This window comes from Halichoeres trimaculatus, unplaced genomic scaffold (genome assembly GCF_033239565.1).
Source record: "Halichoeres trimaculatus isolate MK-OKI-2021-1 unplaced genomic scaffold, fHalTri1.1 fHalTri1_scaffold_6, whole genome shotgun sequence".
Lineage (NCBI taxonomy): Eukaryota > Metazoa > Chordata > Actinopteri > Labriformes > Labridae > Halichoeres > Halichoeres trimaculatus.
In genome coordinates, this window is record NW_027437184.1 from 9,131,573 (window position 1) to 9,147,473 (window position 15,901).

A 15,901-nucleotide genomic window follows, 5' to 3' on the forward strand; every position below is an offset into this window, starting at 1 on the left:
ATATAGCACACTATTCCTAAACAAGCTGAATAGTTTAAAAGTTGAACGGTGAAAATCGGACAAAATTTGAAGGCTGTGAAAAGAGCCAAAAAACGTACGGAAGAATAAGAAGAAGAAGAAGAAGAAGTGGAATAAAGTCACAGGATAACAATATGTTGAAATGCTGAGTCAGCATTTCAACATAATAAAGTCACCGGATAACAATATGTTGAAATGCTGAGTCAGCATTTCAACATAATAAAGTCACAGGATAACAATATGTTGAAATGCTGAGTCAGCATTTCAACATAATTAAAGACACCAAGGACAAAGGATATTTAGCATTCACTATTGATAGTAGAAGCCACTGTTTATATATGTGTGCCAAGAAAATATCCCCCACACCATCGCGCCGCCACCAGCAGCCTGAACCTTTGATACAATGCAGGATGGATCCATGCTTTCATGGTGTTGACGCCAAATTCTGACCCTACCATAGTGTGCCTAATACAGTGGTCGGTGAGTGTATATACTTTAAAGTAAAGTGTAAAGTTTATATGTATGTAGTATGGCTAAATTTGTAACATGCAATTGAAGCAGTAAAATAAATGCTATACAGAAACAGGAAAAGGGCTGCCATGTGGTGTCGGTTTTCAACACAAATGTTTCAGTTTAACTTTCGATCTACTTGTTTGCAGTTGGAGACTATTGCTAACAGATAGATAAAAATAATAAAAAAAAATGAAATTAAGAACTTGCTATACAGGATTTTACTATAATTACGACATCTTTTAGGGGGTTTCATTTTTCATTTTTTCAGTCGCTTTGTCCTCTGCCACTTGATTTCAACGTGGGAAAAGATTGACCCCGACGTGATTTGAACACGCAACCTTCTGATCTGGAGTCAGACGCGCTACCGTTGCGCCACGAGGTCCTGTTCAAAGTATCATACAGTATTCATTAATGAACATAATTCAGTTCTGTGCCATATATTTGGGGGACATTAAGTATCGTTCCCATGGTTAAATACCTAAGCAGCAAGTGTAGCACGAGCCGGAGAAAGCACAGCAAAGAGCAGCTAGCACAAGCTAAGCCCTGGCTAATGTAGCTGAGCCGGCTGTTAGGCAGAGCAATGGATAGAGAGAAAAAAAAACGGTCACTAGACAACAAGTGAAGAGAGGGTGAGGGTACACCGTCAACTGAACGAAATTAACTTCAGGTAGAACTGATTAATGCGTTATGTTGTGTGTTACTGGGTAGCCACAGAGCTAACGGGGCTAACGTCAGGTTGCAACTGTCACGTGTGAGGGGACAGGGGCTGTGACGTCGTGAATATGACTTACTGATAGGATGAAGTAAAGCGATGATACGGTTTTTTCACCGAAAGAACCACGTAAATGCATATTAACTTACTTACTAAAATGGTGTACTTTCTTCCCTGGTAGTCTAGTGGTTAGGATTCGAGGCTGTCAACCGAGTTCGATTCCCGGTCAGTGAACAAGACCTATGCAGTTACAAGATGCTAATTACCCCCGATCTATTTCATGCTCAGTCTCCGTCAGTTAATTTTGGCCCTATTATTCTAAAATGTAACATGATGTAATTCTTCTTTCCAAATAAATTTAACTTTTCCTAATTTCAGATATATTTTTTAAATTTACCGTATCTTAATAAAAAGAATGAGTAATTTTTTTAAGTAGCGCACATTACACCTCAGTTTGTAATGTCAAAACACTAGCTCTACTTTAATGTCCCCTTTAAGTGTCCAATGCTTATACTTTTCCTTTCATGTAAAATCATGGCACCAAGTAACACATTAATATCTCTATTTCTTAGAACACAATACACAAGCCTCATCACAAAGAGGAAATTTATTGCATCACCATTATTAAAATCTTAATAGGATGGTGCAGTATGATGACATCTGCAGTAATAACGACTAGACTAATTACAAATGATTAACTGATAAAGTACTGAGGACGAATCGTTGTAGAGAAAAGATGCCCTCTGGTTTCTCTTCATCCTCCTCTCTCTTCTCTGCAGAGAGGTTGCGTGTCTTGGCTGCTGCAGAGAGTTCAGTCAAGTTAATCAGATTTAAACTGGAGTATGCCGGATGTCAGATAATTATCTCTTCCCTTCAAAATAAAACATGAGAAAGTGACGTCGCTTCAATACAGTAAGCGACTGATTAAATGCAATATGAAGCTAATGCAACTGAAATACAATATGCATTTCAATACAATATGTCTGTTTGGAAGTGCGGTAGATAATAAGAATGGAAAATTAATGTGAAAACATGTAACATTTAAAGTTGGTTGGCCTGATGGCTGGAAGTTTTACGGCTACCACAAGACAAACTGAATGCAAACACAAATCTTGAGATGAAATTCCCTTTTATAAGGGTGTCCAAGTGGCCAAAACTACAATATAGTACACAAAACAAAAGGCTGGTCATTGCTAAAGGGCAAGGTGCTGTGCTGCTCCTACATGCTCTAAGTTAGGTTGTCTATTACCTTCAGTGCTTTCACAGCTTTTGGGATACAAGTTATAATCATATAATGATAAAGACACAGTACTGCACCTTCCAATGTTTTAAATATGAGCATAAAATAATACTGTGTTTCTACCAGAACGTGTGCTGATTTCCAAACCTCATCTTCATATTCACATAGTCCTGAAAACATAGCACAGTTACTCTGCAAAATTTTTCAAGAGCTCTCCATGAGGCTTGGTGAAATGATGAGATCATCACATAAGGATCTCCTAACCGATTCTTATCACCTTGGTGGTGTGGGCCTAAAACATCAAGGTCTGCCCATAGCTTTACCCAAATCAGGCCTCCGGAGGGCTTCCCAATCAAATTAAAGAGTGTTTGTGGAGCCTCTAAGACAGCAGTTAAAAGAAAGTGTTTCAGACAGCGGCTGAAAAAAGGGTTTTCTAAAACACCTGTTTGAAAAAAAAAAACAGATTATTTGAGAGCTGTAAATACTATAAGGATATTACAGGGTCACCAGAGGTCCCCCAAAGTAAAAAAAAAAAAAAAAAAAAAAAAAACACTTGACAAGAAAAGATAAATGTAACAATCTCTGGAGTCAGTTTAAATAAAGCATATTTGCTTAAGACTTCAGTGAGTTCTTCATAAGAGAGGATTACTAGAACTAAACAGCACTAAAAAGGTCCATTTAGTTTTTATCTAAAAGGAAAATATATTTTTGAAGAAGGTTGAAGGTTGAAGTGTTGCTGTTTTTAAAACGAGTATTTATTCGAATACAACAGCTTTCAATGCCTCTTCTGTAAATTCAATCTATGCTCTTATTTTGAAAAGCTCAGCGGAAATGCCTTTCTGTCTTAACGTTAGCTCAACGCTCGGTGCTGCATCCTGCGCGGTGGGGTATCAAAGCGAGAAGGGAGAGACGGGGGGAGAGAGAGACTCGTGGATCCGGTTCGTACTTCTCCAAATGCTCCCAGGCAACGACAGTGATCCCGGACCGGACGGACGGACAGAGGCGGGACAGCCACGCGGGAACATGGCGGCGGGAACAACAACCTGCTCGGTACCGTAGCGACGAGAAATCAGAGGAGAGACGCGGCTCGTGGGCTAGTAACGGAGGAGCATCACTTAACGCAGGTCAGCAAATGTGAACATAACACCTTCAAGAAGCGAAAGATGGATGAGATTGAGAAAGGTTAACAAATGTAGGTATCAGTTTATCGACATTTTTATTGATCTCAGTCATTTTCTCGTGTTTTTGTAGTGATCCTGAGATCATTTGTGATATCTGACGGCCTGCCTTTAAATATATATGGGTCAATGGCATGACGTGCATTTATATGTCCGGATATGTTATTGCCCTTTGAAATGATTTCAACAATTTATTATTTGTATTAGCTTTCACTATACCACCCAATGAATTTGAATGCAATTTCAGTACATTTAAACAGTGCACCTTTTAATTTTCAGTAATAATGCATTACAATTAGAATGCTGTGGCACTATTTTAATGTTTTAAACCTTTAAAATCTGTACATTTTTACAAACATAACTTATAATTTAATACGCTTCAGACTCTGTTATCGCCAATTTACGATTACAATAAAATTATGGCATACACAGTAAGCAATAATAACAAATATGAAAGATACAACACGATACAACTACACAATCAGCATGCTATTGCAGAAAGAAAATCAAGTACATGTCTCATGCAGAGTAAAAAACAAAATAAATCTTTATATACAGCGCAAAAAAACAGGCGTCCAGTGTATGGTTCAAGGTAGGCAGTTAATCTGCATTATTAGGACTATTATCCTGCTCTGTCTTTGTATAAGAAGCCAATTAAGAAGAAAAGTATGTGTTGAAATAAAAAAAGAAATTAAGCGTCAGAAAATTGCAGTTCCTCAAGTGTCCACTAGAGTCAGGCTCCATAAGCCTAGAGAACAACATTTACATCCATTCAAAATTATAAATCTTTGCAGCCATCTTCATCAATTTGACTCTAGCCTGGTCATCCAGGTTAGGTTAAGTAAGTAACCATGGGCTTCAAAACTCAAAATTTATTGTACAGTGTTTGCTTTGATTAGAGAAACTTAAAGCTAAAACCCAGTGCCATAACCTTATGCTTTCAACGTTTGAAATATTTTCAATTTTACAATTAAAAAAGTTTTGAGGCCATTTATAATTTAAAAGCTTCTGCACAGGAAGTTTGGAATAATTTGATGTGAGGACTTTTTATTTTGAAGGTAGGCAACCTCTGGCTTCTGGCTCTGAAATATGAAGCCAAGAAGAAAAAAAGTAAGTGTCGAGAGACACAGGTACAAGCTGTTTAAACCTATAAAAACGTTATTTTATCATACATTCTTGATAGTATTTTAGACACATTGTTTTTTAGACTCATGTTTTGAGCTTGTGAGTTACTAAAGGTGTTTTTGTAAATGCCTTTTTTAATTTGAATGAGTAGCAAAAGTTAAGTGGTGAAACTAGGTAATGCCCCTGTTTGAGGGATGATAAAAATGTTATTTACAGCTTCAGTGTTGATGTGACAAACCTTAACAGCACTAAGAGAGTGGTGTGAAGGAGAGAGGAGCTGAGACACACAGATAGCAAGCAAGAAGTGCAACACCAGCTGCAAATGAACAATGTTTTTGTAGAGTTGTGCAGGTGTTTGTATGTTCTTCAGAGCGTAACAACAGTTAAACAATGTGAAACCTGTGCTATCTTGCATTGTGTTATTTGCTTAGTGCTATTTTCTGCTGCCCAACAAAAAAGTAGATATTGTAAAGCATGTGGGATTTTGGTTGAAAGCTATTTATTATCATCACTTTAATTATCAAATCAAACAGAAATGACAAAGAAGAAAACAAAGGTTCACAGCAACATGTACAAAAACAAAAGAGAAAGAAGCTGCCAGAAAGAAGTGAGAATTTATGTAAGTGCGAAGTGAGACTAAAGAGTGTGAGAAAGAAAGGGTGTAACAAAAAAGAAGTTGGCTGGCCATAGAAACTCGTGAGTTGACCTTCTTTTTCATGATGAGAATAGCTGGTTGCTATCAAAAGAAGGCTATGGCTACAAAATGTCTTTGTTACCCAGCCTACACCCCAAGAATGTCAAATCATAACTGAAAACTGAAACTGGAAAACCACCAGTGTCTCTCACCTGTGTTTTCTAAAACATGCAGTTCAGAGAATAAGTCATGCATGAACCCAGTCTCTGCAAAATGCTGTTATGGTGAAGTTGCAACACCCCAAGCAGAGCAGACTGTGACCCAGTACTATGGGTTAAAAAGTCTGTCAGAAAAGCAGAAGTCTGACATGAATTTTGTCCAAGAAGCAAATGGATAAATCATACATTTCAATAAGAAGCTGGACAGCCAAAAATATCACCGCATCTGGCTGCGTCAAAAGTGCAGGGCTTTAAGAAAAGAAAAAAAAGCTTGAAAACTCAACAAAGAGGTTTAATCTTAATTTGGAGCAAAGCAGGTCTCACTTCCACTCCTTTGCTGTCATGGTTGTATATAAGTTTGGCCAGTCAGCATTTCCAATATGGCGACCGCCATCTTGGGGCTTCAAAAAGCTTTTTCAGAAATCAGACCAAGATTATGTCCATGTTCTGTGCAGTTTATGAGTATTGCATTGGAGTGTTTGAAATTTGATTCTGGGGGATAATTTGAAAATGGCCCTTCCTGAGAGGTAGTACTTTCCAGAGTTCCAGGAACTTTGGGAGGCATGGCACCCAGCTGTGAATGACTTGAGCCCCATTTCCACCAAGCAGCCCAGTTTGTTACAGGTTGGCTTGGTTAAGCCTGGTCCTGTTTGTGTTTCCACAGCTGATCGTGCCCCCTTGTAAGAGGCAGGGTGTAAGCTGGATGCTAATAGCCGCATCAGTTAAATAACAGCATGATATACAACACAATACAATACAATACAATACAGCTTTATTTATAGCACATTTAAAAGTACCAACGGGGGTAGCCAAAGTGCTGCACAGTATAAATATATAAAAAAAAAACTCTGCACACAAAGCAAAGCAAGCAACCAACATACAAATTAAGAAGCAGACAAGCTCACAGCAAGTGCCATTAAAACAAAACCACCGATATGATAAATTAAAAGAAATTAAAAGCCACGGAGTAAAAGTGTGTTTTTAAGAGGGATTTTAAAACAAGAAGTGATATATATATATATATATATATATATATATATATATATATATATATGTAGCACCGATAAATCCAACCAAAAAAAAACAAAAACGTGACACAGAAAACAAAGAGCAAGTATGTAAGACTTCCAGCAATTTGCCTTCTTTGTGATTGGCATGCGGCTCTTTGTTACAAAGCACGATCAAGTTTTGTTTCAGAGAAGAATAAAGCTGCTGTCACACTTTTGACCAACCAACGGTCTGTAGTGTTGTAGCTCCACCTCCCGGGATCAGATCGGTTTAGTCTGGCACCCCTACGGAAGGGTCCCAAAAAGTGGGACAGCTTATCTTGGTTATTTGGGGATCTGTCCCTGGGTTAGTCAGTGGAAGTGCCATAAAATGCGCGCCGTGCTGAGACGAACCGAACTGAACTGCTTGGTGAAAACGGGGCTTTGGTTTTCTAACTCCTTGATGATTGTCTTCTTTGAGGCTAATAATGTGAATGTGTCCCTGTCAGCTCCTGGTGTTCCAGTTTAAAGAGTGACCCTGTAAACTGGAGACCTTCAGCTGAATGTGTCTGTCAGTGAACATCCGGTTTACAATTAATATTTTTTCATTTTTACTATTTATTTTTGTGTTGTTGTTTTTTTCCAGATGAGCAAATGGGCCTATGTGTTCCCCAATCCCAAGATGATATTTCTTATATGTTATATTTATCATTGCTAGGTAGGAGCAGGAACAGGAACACTTATAAACAGAACTCAAATCACAGTTTAAGAAGGATGCATCCTGCTCCAAGTCGTCAATCAACAACCTCACTACTAAGCCCATACATGGGCTGTTCTGGGGAATGTTTCAACAGGAATTAAAGTGGAAAAATATAATTCAAATAGGAAAACAAAACTAAGGTGAAGTGCAATTTTTTGCACAGAAACTGCACAGAGAGCCCAGCAGAAGGGCCAGTTGAGCTAATCAATTAATCGTCAAATACTTCCTGATGACTACCACATCCTATTGAAATGTCCATCCCTTATTACACACAGACTGATTTTAAATCAGTCATGCAGGCTGAAAACCAGGTCAGAAATGGCCTCAGATTGTACAGCGTACTCGTATGTATAAGTATGTAAGACTTTCAGAGAAATAGGACAGAGCACTCTGTCTGCCTGGAGGGGATAAAGATTATGAGCAAAGGGACTTACTTACAAGAAGCCATAGGAAAGGATGAAGTGGCAGCAAATGTAAAAGAATAAAACCACCATGTTTTATTGCTCTACTGTAAAAGCTAGGCTTCTGAGAGCTCTGCTTTTGTTCTGAAGTTTTAAAGTAGAAGCAGAATAAAGCTTTTTGAGGTATATATGTGTGAGTGTGGTTACATCATCCATACAGAGAGCTGGCAGTGAATAAAACTGTATCTCTTCATCCACAGAGGAGATGAGGGGAAACTTGAAGGCTGCAGCCCGTTTCTAAGCAACACAACAACAGCAACGCAGCGTGCGGTACCACACACACCATGAGCTACAAGGTAACATCACTACACTCATCACTACAGAGTCCAGTGTGTGGAATAAAAATAAATCTGTTCCCAGTGAAATGATCAGTCTGTTGGAAAGCTCCAGCGGTCTTGAGATGACTCACAGTTGTAACAGTTGCTGTTAGTGCCATGATTCATTCATTATGCTGATACACCTACAACGGAATGAAGTATGCAAATTTAACAGCACCTGCTACTGAGAAAGAATCAAAACAAGGCCAGCTGGAGCGACATCCAGGGCATTAAATCAGAATAGGAAATACACTGAAGTTTAGTGGACATGTCTCACTGGTTAAAACTGACCAGCACCAGCAGTTGTGCCTCATTTTACCAACACTGCCGATCTCAGTCACAAAAAAATGTTGTATTTTCTTTTTCTTTCAACTGTTAGCATCTCATTTCTCTTCTGAACACAGCTCAGTTGTGACTATGTACAGGCAATGAGCTTATTATGGATATTAATATCAGTAGGGATGTCCCGATATTACATTTTCACTTCCGATACGATACGATACTGCAGCATTGAGTATTGGCAGATACCGATATTAATCCGATACGATATAAGCAATAAACATGCATACTTTTATTACTTATTTTGTAGTATGTCTGTTATGTTAGAAAAGGCTTGATTAGGTGATGTTATTCAAACAAAGAACAGTAGTCAGCAACAGTAGGCATGAGGAAAAACGGGCCCATTTATTATTAACCAATGGGTAACAGAAACTGCTTATATCTGAGATTTTAGATGCATTCTGATACAATACCGATACTTGCTGATATCGGACCGATGCGGTATCAATATCGGACTAGGACACCTCTAAATACCAGAGTGTTGTGGAATCTTAAAGATGTTTATAACTTTTATGGTAGGTAACGTTTAGTTTTTGGAGATGTGAATGAGGGGAGTTAAAAGAGTGTTGTGAAAGAGCGAGGAGCAGAAACACACACACAAGAGGGCAAGAAGTGCAACTCACCTGTGAATAACTAATGACTAAATCCAGCACCTTTCCTGCATGTTTTTTTGTGGAGCTGTATGTGTTTTTTGTAAGTCATTTAGAGCATAGCCGAGGTGAAACAATCAAAAGATAACATCCTAATTTTCAGTTACCACTGCTGCTTTTTTCATTCTGTTTCAATTACTTCAAGTTGAAACTTCAACTAGGTACCTGTAAATTACCTCTGCCAAGGAGGTTGAGTTTTGGGGAGAGTTTGCCTATGTGTCTGTTTGTTTGTTTGTGAACAACATAGCTCAAAAATTAACCATCGGATCTTGATAAAAATTTAAGAATATGTCCCAAAAGGGATTAAGAGATGATCCAGATCACCGTCTGGATCCAGGATTTTTTTAAAGGATTCTTAATCATTGTGAGATAGGGACATTTTCACCATATGTGTGTATAACTCCACCATAAATGTTCATATTGCTTTGCAAAACAATACAAGACAAGGTCACCATAATTTCTGACAGATGTAAAAGTACGATCCAGATCCTCAATATTCTGGATACTAGGGCTGGGCGATTATGGTAAAAAAAAGAATCCTGATCATTATAAGTGATATTGAAATCACAATTAATATACACTATCATTCATTTATTCAAAAACTTCAGTACTGATTTAAACACAACTTTAAAGAACCAGCAAGTGGCACATACAGTATTATTGATACACATAAGTCACACACACTCGCTGTGGCTGCACATGGAACACAGAAGAGCTGTGAAGCACAGGAACTTGCATACATCTACACTGTGTGGCATATTAATTGTTTTTCTTTGATTATATTGTTTTTATGATTGTCAGATGGCAAAATTGAAATCACGATTAAAATCCAATTAATTGTCCAGCCCTTCTGGCTACTAAGATCCAGAATATGAAATATGTACTGGGTCATCATAATTTTCATCACTGTCAGGTAACAAATTATCGCACAAACCTGCAACTAACACCAAATTGTAGCAGACAGTCTGCTGAAAGGGAGTATAACATTAAAATAAGGCTAAAGTTTTGCGCGAGACTCACAACACACTTGGTGGAGGTCTGAGTGCTTTTCTAGTTTTTTCATGGTCTTTAACTCTTTTTGATATTATTGAGTGTAAAAACAGCAGACCTGTATTAGAAGGATGTTGGTATTGAAAATTTGGATGGCCAAAACAAAGATATATACAACAAAATGTGTGTTAACTCTCTTCTTCCAACAGGGTTTGGTTGGAAAAGTGTGTGGGTGGGAAAAGTTTTCAAGTTTTGTTTTTTTCCCTTGATTTCAGGACAGGACTACTTAGTTTTGTCACCTCATACCTCAAAGATCTGACGGATGAAATATTATAACTAAGCAGCTCAGGAAGTTTGAGCTGGTTCATGATTATCAAGAGGATAGGACAGACAAAACATTTTGATTATGTCATCCCCTTCTTGAAAGATTTATACAGGTTTTATTTTGGCAAAAGAAGAAAGGATTCACTGCCTTTCTTTGTGTGTCACTCGAAGTTCATCTATCGGTCAAGGTCAGTGCTCACACACGGCTCTATTTTAGCAGAAATGCTCTCAGGTTATCGGCTTACATAACAGCCTTGTTTCCCAGTGTCAAAGCCCGGCAGCCCTGTAGAGAAGCAGCAGATTTATCACATTAGAGACTAGAATCAGCGCCACTCTGCTCCCCCTGTCTCTGATTGATGTCTGATGTGTGCTACCTAATACTGCCCAGTTTTTAAATGAGTTAGGTGATGATTTAGCAGGCACCTGGAGGTCTGTGTGGTTGTATGTCAGGCTACCTGCCGCATAACCGAGGCAATAAGTTAGCATCTCCCCTGACTTGGAGGTGCATCGAAGGACAAGAAACAGGAAGTTTTTCTGTTTTAATTTAATCAGTAAAGTCATTTTCCGTTATCTTTATATTTGTGACATGCAAAGTGGAATATTTCATACCCTTTTGCTTAAATATCAATAAAATCAGTTTTCCAGTATCTCTCAATTTTCTGGAATATTAAGTCATGTTGCGGCGTAAGGAGGTGATCAGTCCGTAGTTTTGGTGATATAATACTCAAGCAAGGGTTGCATGGTCACGTTCGCCTTGTCTGTACTTTGCTGGCTTATTGCCCACAGTTATTTGGAGATCAAACCATTTGGTGGACGTTTTGGCGCTGTGGGCAGGAGCCAAGTTCTGCTGGAAGAGAAATTCAGCACGTCCACAGAGCTTGTTTGCAGATTGGGGCATGGAGTGCACCAAAATCTTCTGATGGATGTTTCAGTTGACTTTGTACTTTAAGAAACTCAGTGGACGAACACCAGCCGAGGACTTGGTACTCCAAATCATCACAAGCTGCAGAAATATCACACTGGACTCTGTGATTTTAAGTATTTCCTCCTGGCTCTAGGATCATTTCTAAAACAAATTTCTAAACTGACTCTGACCTAAAAAGTGGACTTTGGATCTTGGAAGCAACAGTACAGTTCTCTTATAGCTCTTTTACCAAAAATGTCTGCGCATGGTCATGGTAGCTCATGAAGCACTGACACCAGCCTCAGTACACTCCTTGTGAAGCTGTCTGAATGTCTAGACTCAACTTCCTTGACAGTCCTACTTCCTCTCTTTTCCCTTCCAGTCAACTTCCCATTAATTTAATGTTATAAAGCACTCTGAACAGCCAGCTTTTCTGACTCATCCTCCTTGTTGAGAATATCTACTGCATTGTCTGGATGCAGCAGTCTCCCTTATGACTGTGGTTGGATGCTTAGCATAATTTAAACAGAAATCAATGCCATAGACCAGGGGTCACCAACTATAAGAAATTTACTGGACAGTCACCTCAGGGCCGGGCCCTCAAATAAAAATCAAATTTTGGCATAGCATTGTAAATTTGATGTATATTGTTGGTTTTTTTTTTTTCATTTCATTACAACACTGAATGCATTTTTAGCTTTTATGAGTCAGGCTTCTATCACTGATACCACAGTCAGCCACCAGGAGTGATAGAGATATTTTGGCTCAACTCAATTCAAGTCAACTTTATTTACAGAGCACTTGAAAAACAAACATCCCTTGTTAACCCTCTAACACCCGAACCTCAAAATGCCTGCCTGGGCCTATTTTGCTTATTTTGACTATAAAACGGTCAAAAATGTTCCATGAGTAAATAAATTGGCCCATTTTCCTGGAATGCTTTGAACTTTCAATATCTGTAGTTATTGCCAATTTACTGCAGTTTATATGAGAGAATAAAACAGTTCAAAATGAAGAATAAATCCAAAAACAAAATTGGAAGTCAGAGGTTTAGTGAAGGAAAAAACACTGCAATCAAACATTGGGAACAAATTTTTAAAGGATAAACGTAAAGCTAGAACATTAAAAAACACGTGTGCATTGACATTTATGACCATTGTCTCTCATTTTGTAAAAAGAAAAAGCATCACCAGAATCTTCGGCACCCACACAGCTCCCTCCTCTCACACACCAGAGAATGGCTGCTCTTTGTCACGGGACAAGCTGAAAGCGCAACTAATGGAGACAGAGATTCAGGTGGTGTTGCAAACTTTATAGTCCAAATGAGGCTTGATGCATTGTTTTACCAATGCTCAAACAGTAAAAGAAGACTAGGTACACTGTCCTAATCATGGTTATGATAGCTAACCAAAACGAAACTAAAAATGAAAACTAAAATTTAAAATACACTGCAGTTAAGTCAAACTAATAAAAACTATAAAAGAAAAAAAAAAAGATAAGTAAACTAAAACTGTATCTTATGTTCACAAAACTAACTGAAACTAACCAAAATTATAGATAAAATGTCCTTAGATATCGTTTCTGACAATATTAATAGCCTTTAGGATTTAAATTAATCCGACACATTTTCCCAACCAATTTTACGACTGTTTTCGGCAGTTGTCAGCGCAATACGGCACCATCATAGCGACGTACTGGGACGTGCTTGTTTACTGCACTGACTGAATCAGAGCATCTGTAATAGTTTAATTTCATGTGAGTCTGCCTTTATTGTTACAGAGTCCAAGTTTCTAATTATTTAAGCTCATATTATATTGTTTCATATAATTTATGTTTATATTAGTTTTACGTAATTTGTGTTAACATTATTTTTTTATATAATTTAAGTTATTTTTTTAATATTATTTTCTTGTGTTTAAGGCAGCAGCCAACAGTTCAGTATCAGCATTGAATGAGCAGTGAGCACTATGTTGGACTTGAAAATAAACATTATTACAAAATATTCACTCTGACCTTTTTGAATGCTGCACCTGGTTAATAAGGTATGAAAAAACTAAAACTAAACTGAAACTAAACTAAAACTAAACTAAAACTAAGCCTTGTTGCAAAAATCAAAACCAAATAAAAACTAGAATGCCTGCTCCAAAACGAATCAAAACTAAACTGTAATGGAAAATAAAATGTCAAAACTAACTAAAACTAAACTAAAATGACAAATCCAAAACTATTATAACCTTGGTCCTAATACTGCACAATAAAGACATGAGCTATTTTTCAGCTATACAGTACAAACACAGTAGAGTACTCTGTTCTAAAAGGGATATTACATAACGTCAATGTTGAATTTCATACGTAAACTGGTCTAAAAAAGTCATCACACAATACAAGCATCAACCAACACATTTTACTACGCATACCAAGTAAAAACTAGATACAGAGGGCTTCATTCATCCCGAAGTTCATCCTATCTAACGTTACTTTTTTCTCATTAAGTTGCTCCTTCAGATGCTCCGTCAGTCTCAGAAACATGCCGATGCCTTAGTGGAGGTTTTATAGTGGAAGATCTTCTTTGGTATTTTTAGGAGAATTCAGCTCCATTCTGTGTGAGATCCTGTCATTCATTTGCCCCACATCCTTGCATGTATTCCCGGCTTCCTTAAAGCCTGAGTGAACTTACCCTAAAATCACAAATTGGCTGAAAAAGCACTGTCTCAGTTTTCACAAAACATTGGACTTTTTCCAATTGTTTTAGACTGTGAAATGAACCTATTTTGAGCAGTTGGATGTCAAAAAAGGAGTGAGACACAAAAGGCCTGCTGTTGTTTAAAGTCTTTTACTGACATTTATGGTTGCAAGACATTATTTTGACGGATGAAGTCTGCTGGAATCATCAGATGTTAAAAGTTTTTAGGGCCATTTGAGTTTTTTAGAAGAAGTTTGAGTAAGTATGTAAACCGTAGATAGATAGGCCATGGATGTCATGCATCTCTGGGTCAAGTTCAGTATTTAGCTAAAGTCATGGGGAAAACAAATGGGGGAAAATGTCCACTAAGGATTCATTTAAGATAGATCTGGTGGATAATGAAAATTAGATTGCGCTTTTGTTTACAAGGCGCCTGCCAGCCACTGATTAACAACCAAAGAAGGCGTCTTTGACTAACTACCAAACATATCATCCTTGTGAACAAACACAAGCTAGTCTTTCAAGGTCTGAAATCAACTAGTTTATCTCTCTTAAAACAAAGTTGTTAAGCCACCACAGGGGATAAAGATAAAGACATGAATGCTCTTTAAAACGTCACTTTTCACTTAAGAAAAAGCTCTCAAAAGGCTTAGTTTAGAAGTCAGAAGTAATCTGCACTTTATGTCCAACAAATTTAAAACATCACTAATGTACTTTTAATTTGAGCTAACGGTAAGAGTTATGCATACTTATTGGTAATGATTCGTTTCCAACAGATTCACCTCGGCATCCCTTGTTTTCTAAAACTGTAATTCAGAAGAGCTTCTTTCAGAATATTTCTAAATGTTTACTGATTGATCAGTTCATATCTGTGCAGAAGGAGTTGATTTATAGTTTCTTTGGCGTATTCATAATTTAAAGGGGATGTAGATATTCAGCCGTGCATCGAGGCTCAGTGATTTGAAGAGCAAAGGCATAAATGTCGTGCTTCAGCCGACAGCGAGCAACCCATCAACCTCCCCTCTGTTTGATTCAGAGCTCTGCTGCTGCTGACACGTACGTAACCACCTCACTCCCTCTCACTCTGCCCTGCCAGATTAAAACTCACACACCAACACACACACACACACACACACACACACACACACACACACACACACACACACACACACACACACACACACACACACACTGCAGTGGCACACACACTCCTACCTTTTAATCTTGAGTAGTTTATGGCTCCACAAGCCCATGTATAATACACTTCACTTCTGTGTGTTTGTGTGTGTCTGCGGTGAGTGTGTGTGTGTGTAAATGTGTTCAGGCAGGGGATTTAGGGCGACATCTTTAAGCAGATATCGGGTGACACCACCATCTGTCTGAAGCTCTAAAGCCTGCAGCACTGCAGTGATGCAAACGTTACATTAGTGCTTTCATTTATTTCATCCATTCATTCACTCCGAGACACCTCGGTGGCCGCAGCAACATTTTGCAGGATATTTTAACACAAGTATTGCACCGCTAAAGGCTTTACCACTAATTGTGCATGCTAGTTTTCATGAATATATGTCCAAAACTTACAATCAGTGCTTCTCTTAACCTCACGTGTTGATTAAAGACTCAGATTTTTGACTTGAAGCCGTTAACTTTGCAGTTGCAAACTGTTTTAAAAAACCTAGGCTCAGCCATTTGATAGACGAGTGGTGCACTATGCATCAAAATGTTTGTACTTTATCAATACTTTTTATCCTAAGTGGTACAATATTGGATTTTTGTGGAACATGCAGTCTAATGTGGGTCATATGGTTCAATGTGGCTCTGATGTAAGTGACTGGAAAAGTGGAAACTG

At 38.1% G+C, this 15,901-nt stretch overlaps 1 protein-coding gene and 1 non-coding gene across 4 annotated transcripts in view; one reads left to right on the forward strand and one right to left on the reverse strand.

Annotated features, from left to right (window-relative positions):
* Positions 1 to 841: 841 nt before the first annotated feature.
* trnaw-cca (transfer RNA tryptophan (anticodon CCA)) lies at positions 842 to 913 on the reverse strand. Its single transcript has one exon. It is a non-coding gene; the product is annotated as a tRNA-Trp (tRNA).
* Positions 914 to 3,335: 2,422 nt separating this feature from the next.
* st6gal1 (ST6 beta-galactosamide alpha-2,6-sialyltranferase 1) overlaps positions 3,336 to 15,901 on the forward strand; it is a 31,512-nt gene continuing 18,946 nt past the window's right edge. The window contains exons 1-2 of one of the 3 annotated variants that reach the window (XM_074672770.1): positions 3,336 to 3,675; positions 8,046 to 8,141. In XM_074672770.1, the coding sequence (XP_074528871.1) occupies positions 8,130 to 8,141 (12 nt within the window). In that variant the 5' untranslated portion in view covers positions 3,336 to 3,675; positions 8,046 to 8,129. The remainder of the gene's footprint in view (positions 3,676 to 8,045; positions 8,142 to 15,901) is intronic. The other 2 variants (XM_074672769.1, XM_074672771.1) reach the window with 2 other exon arrangements.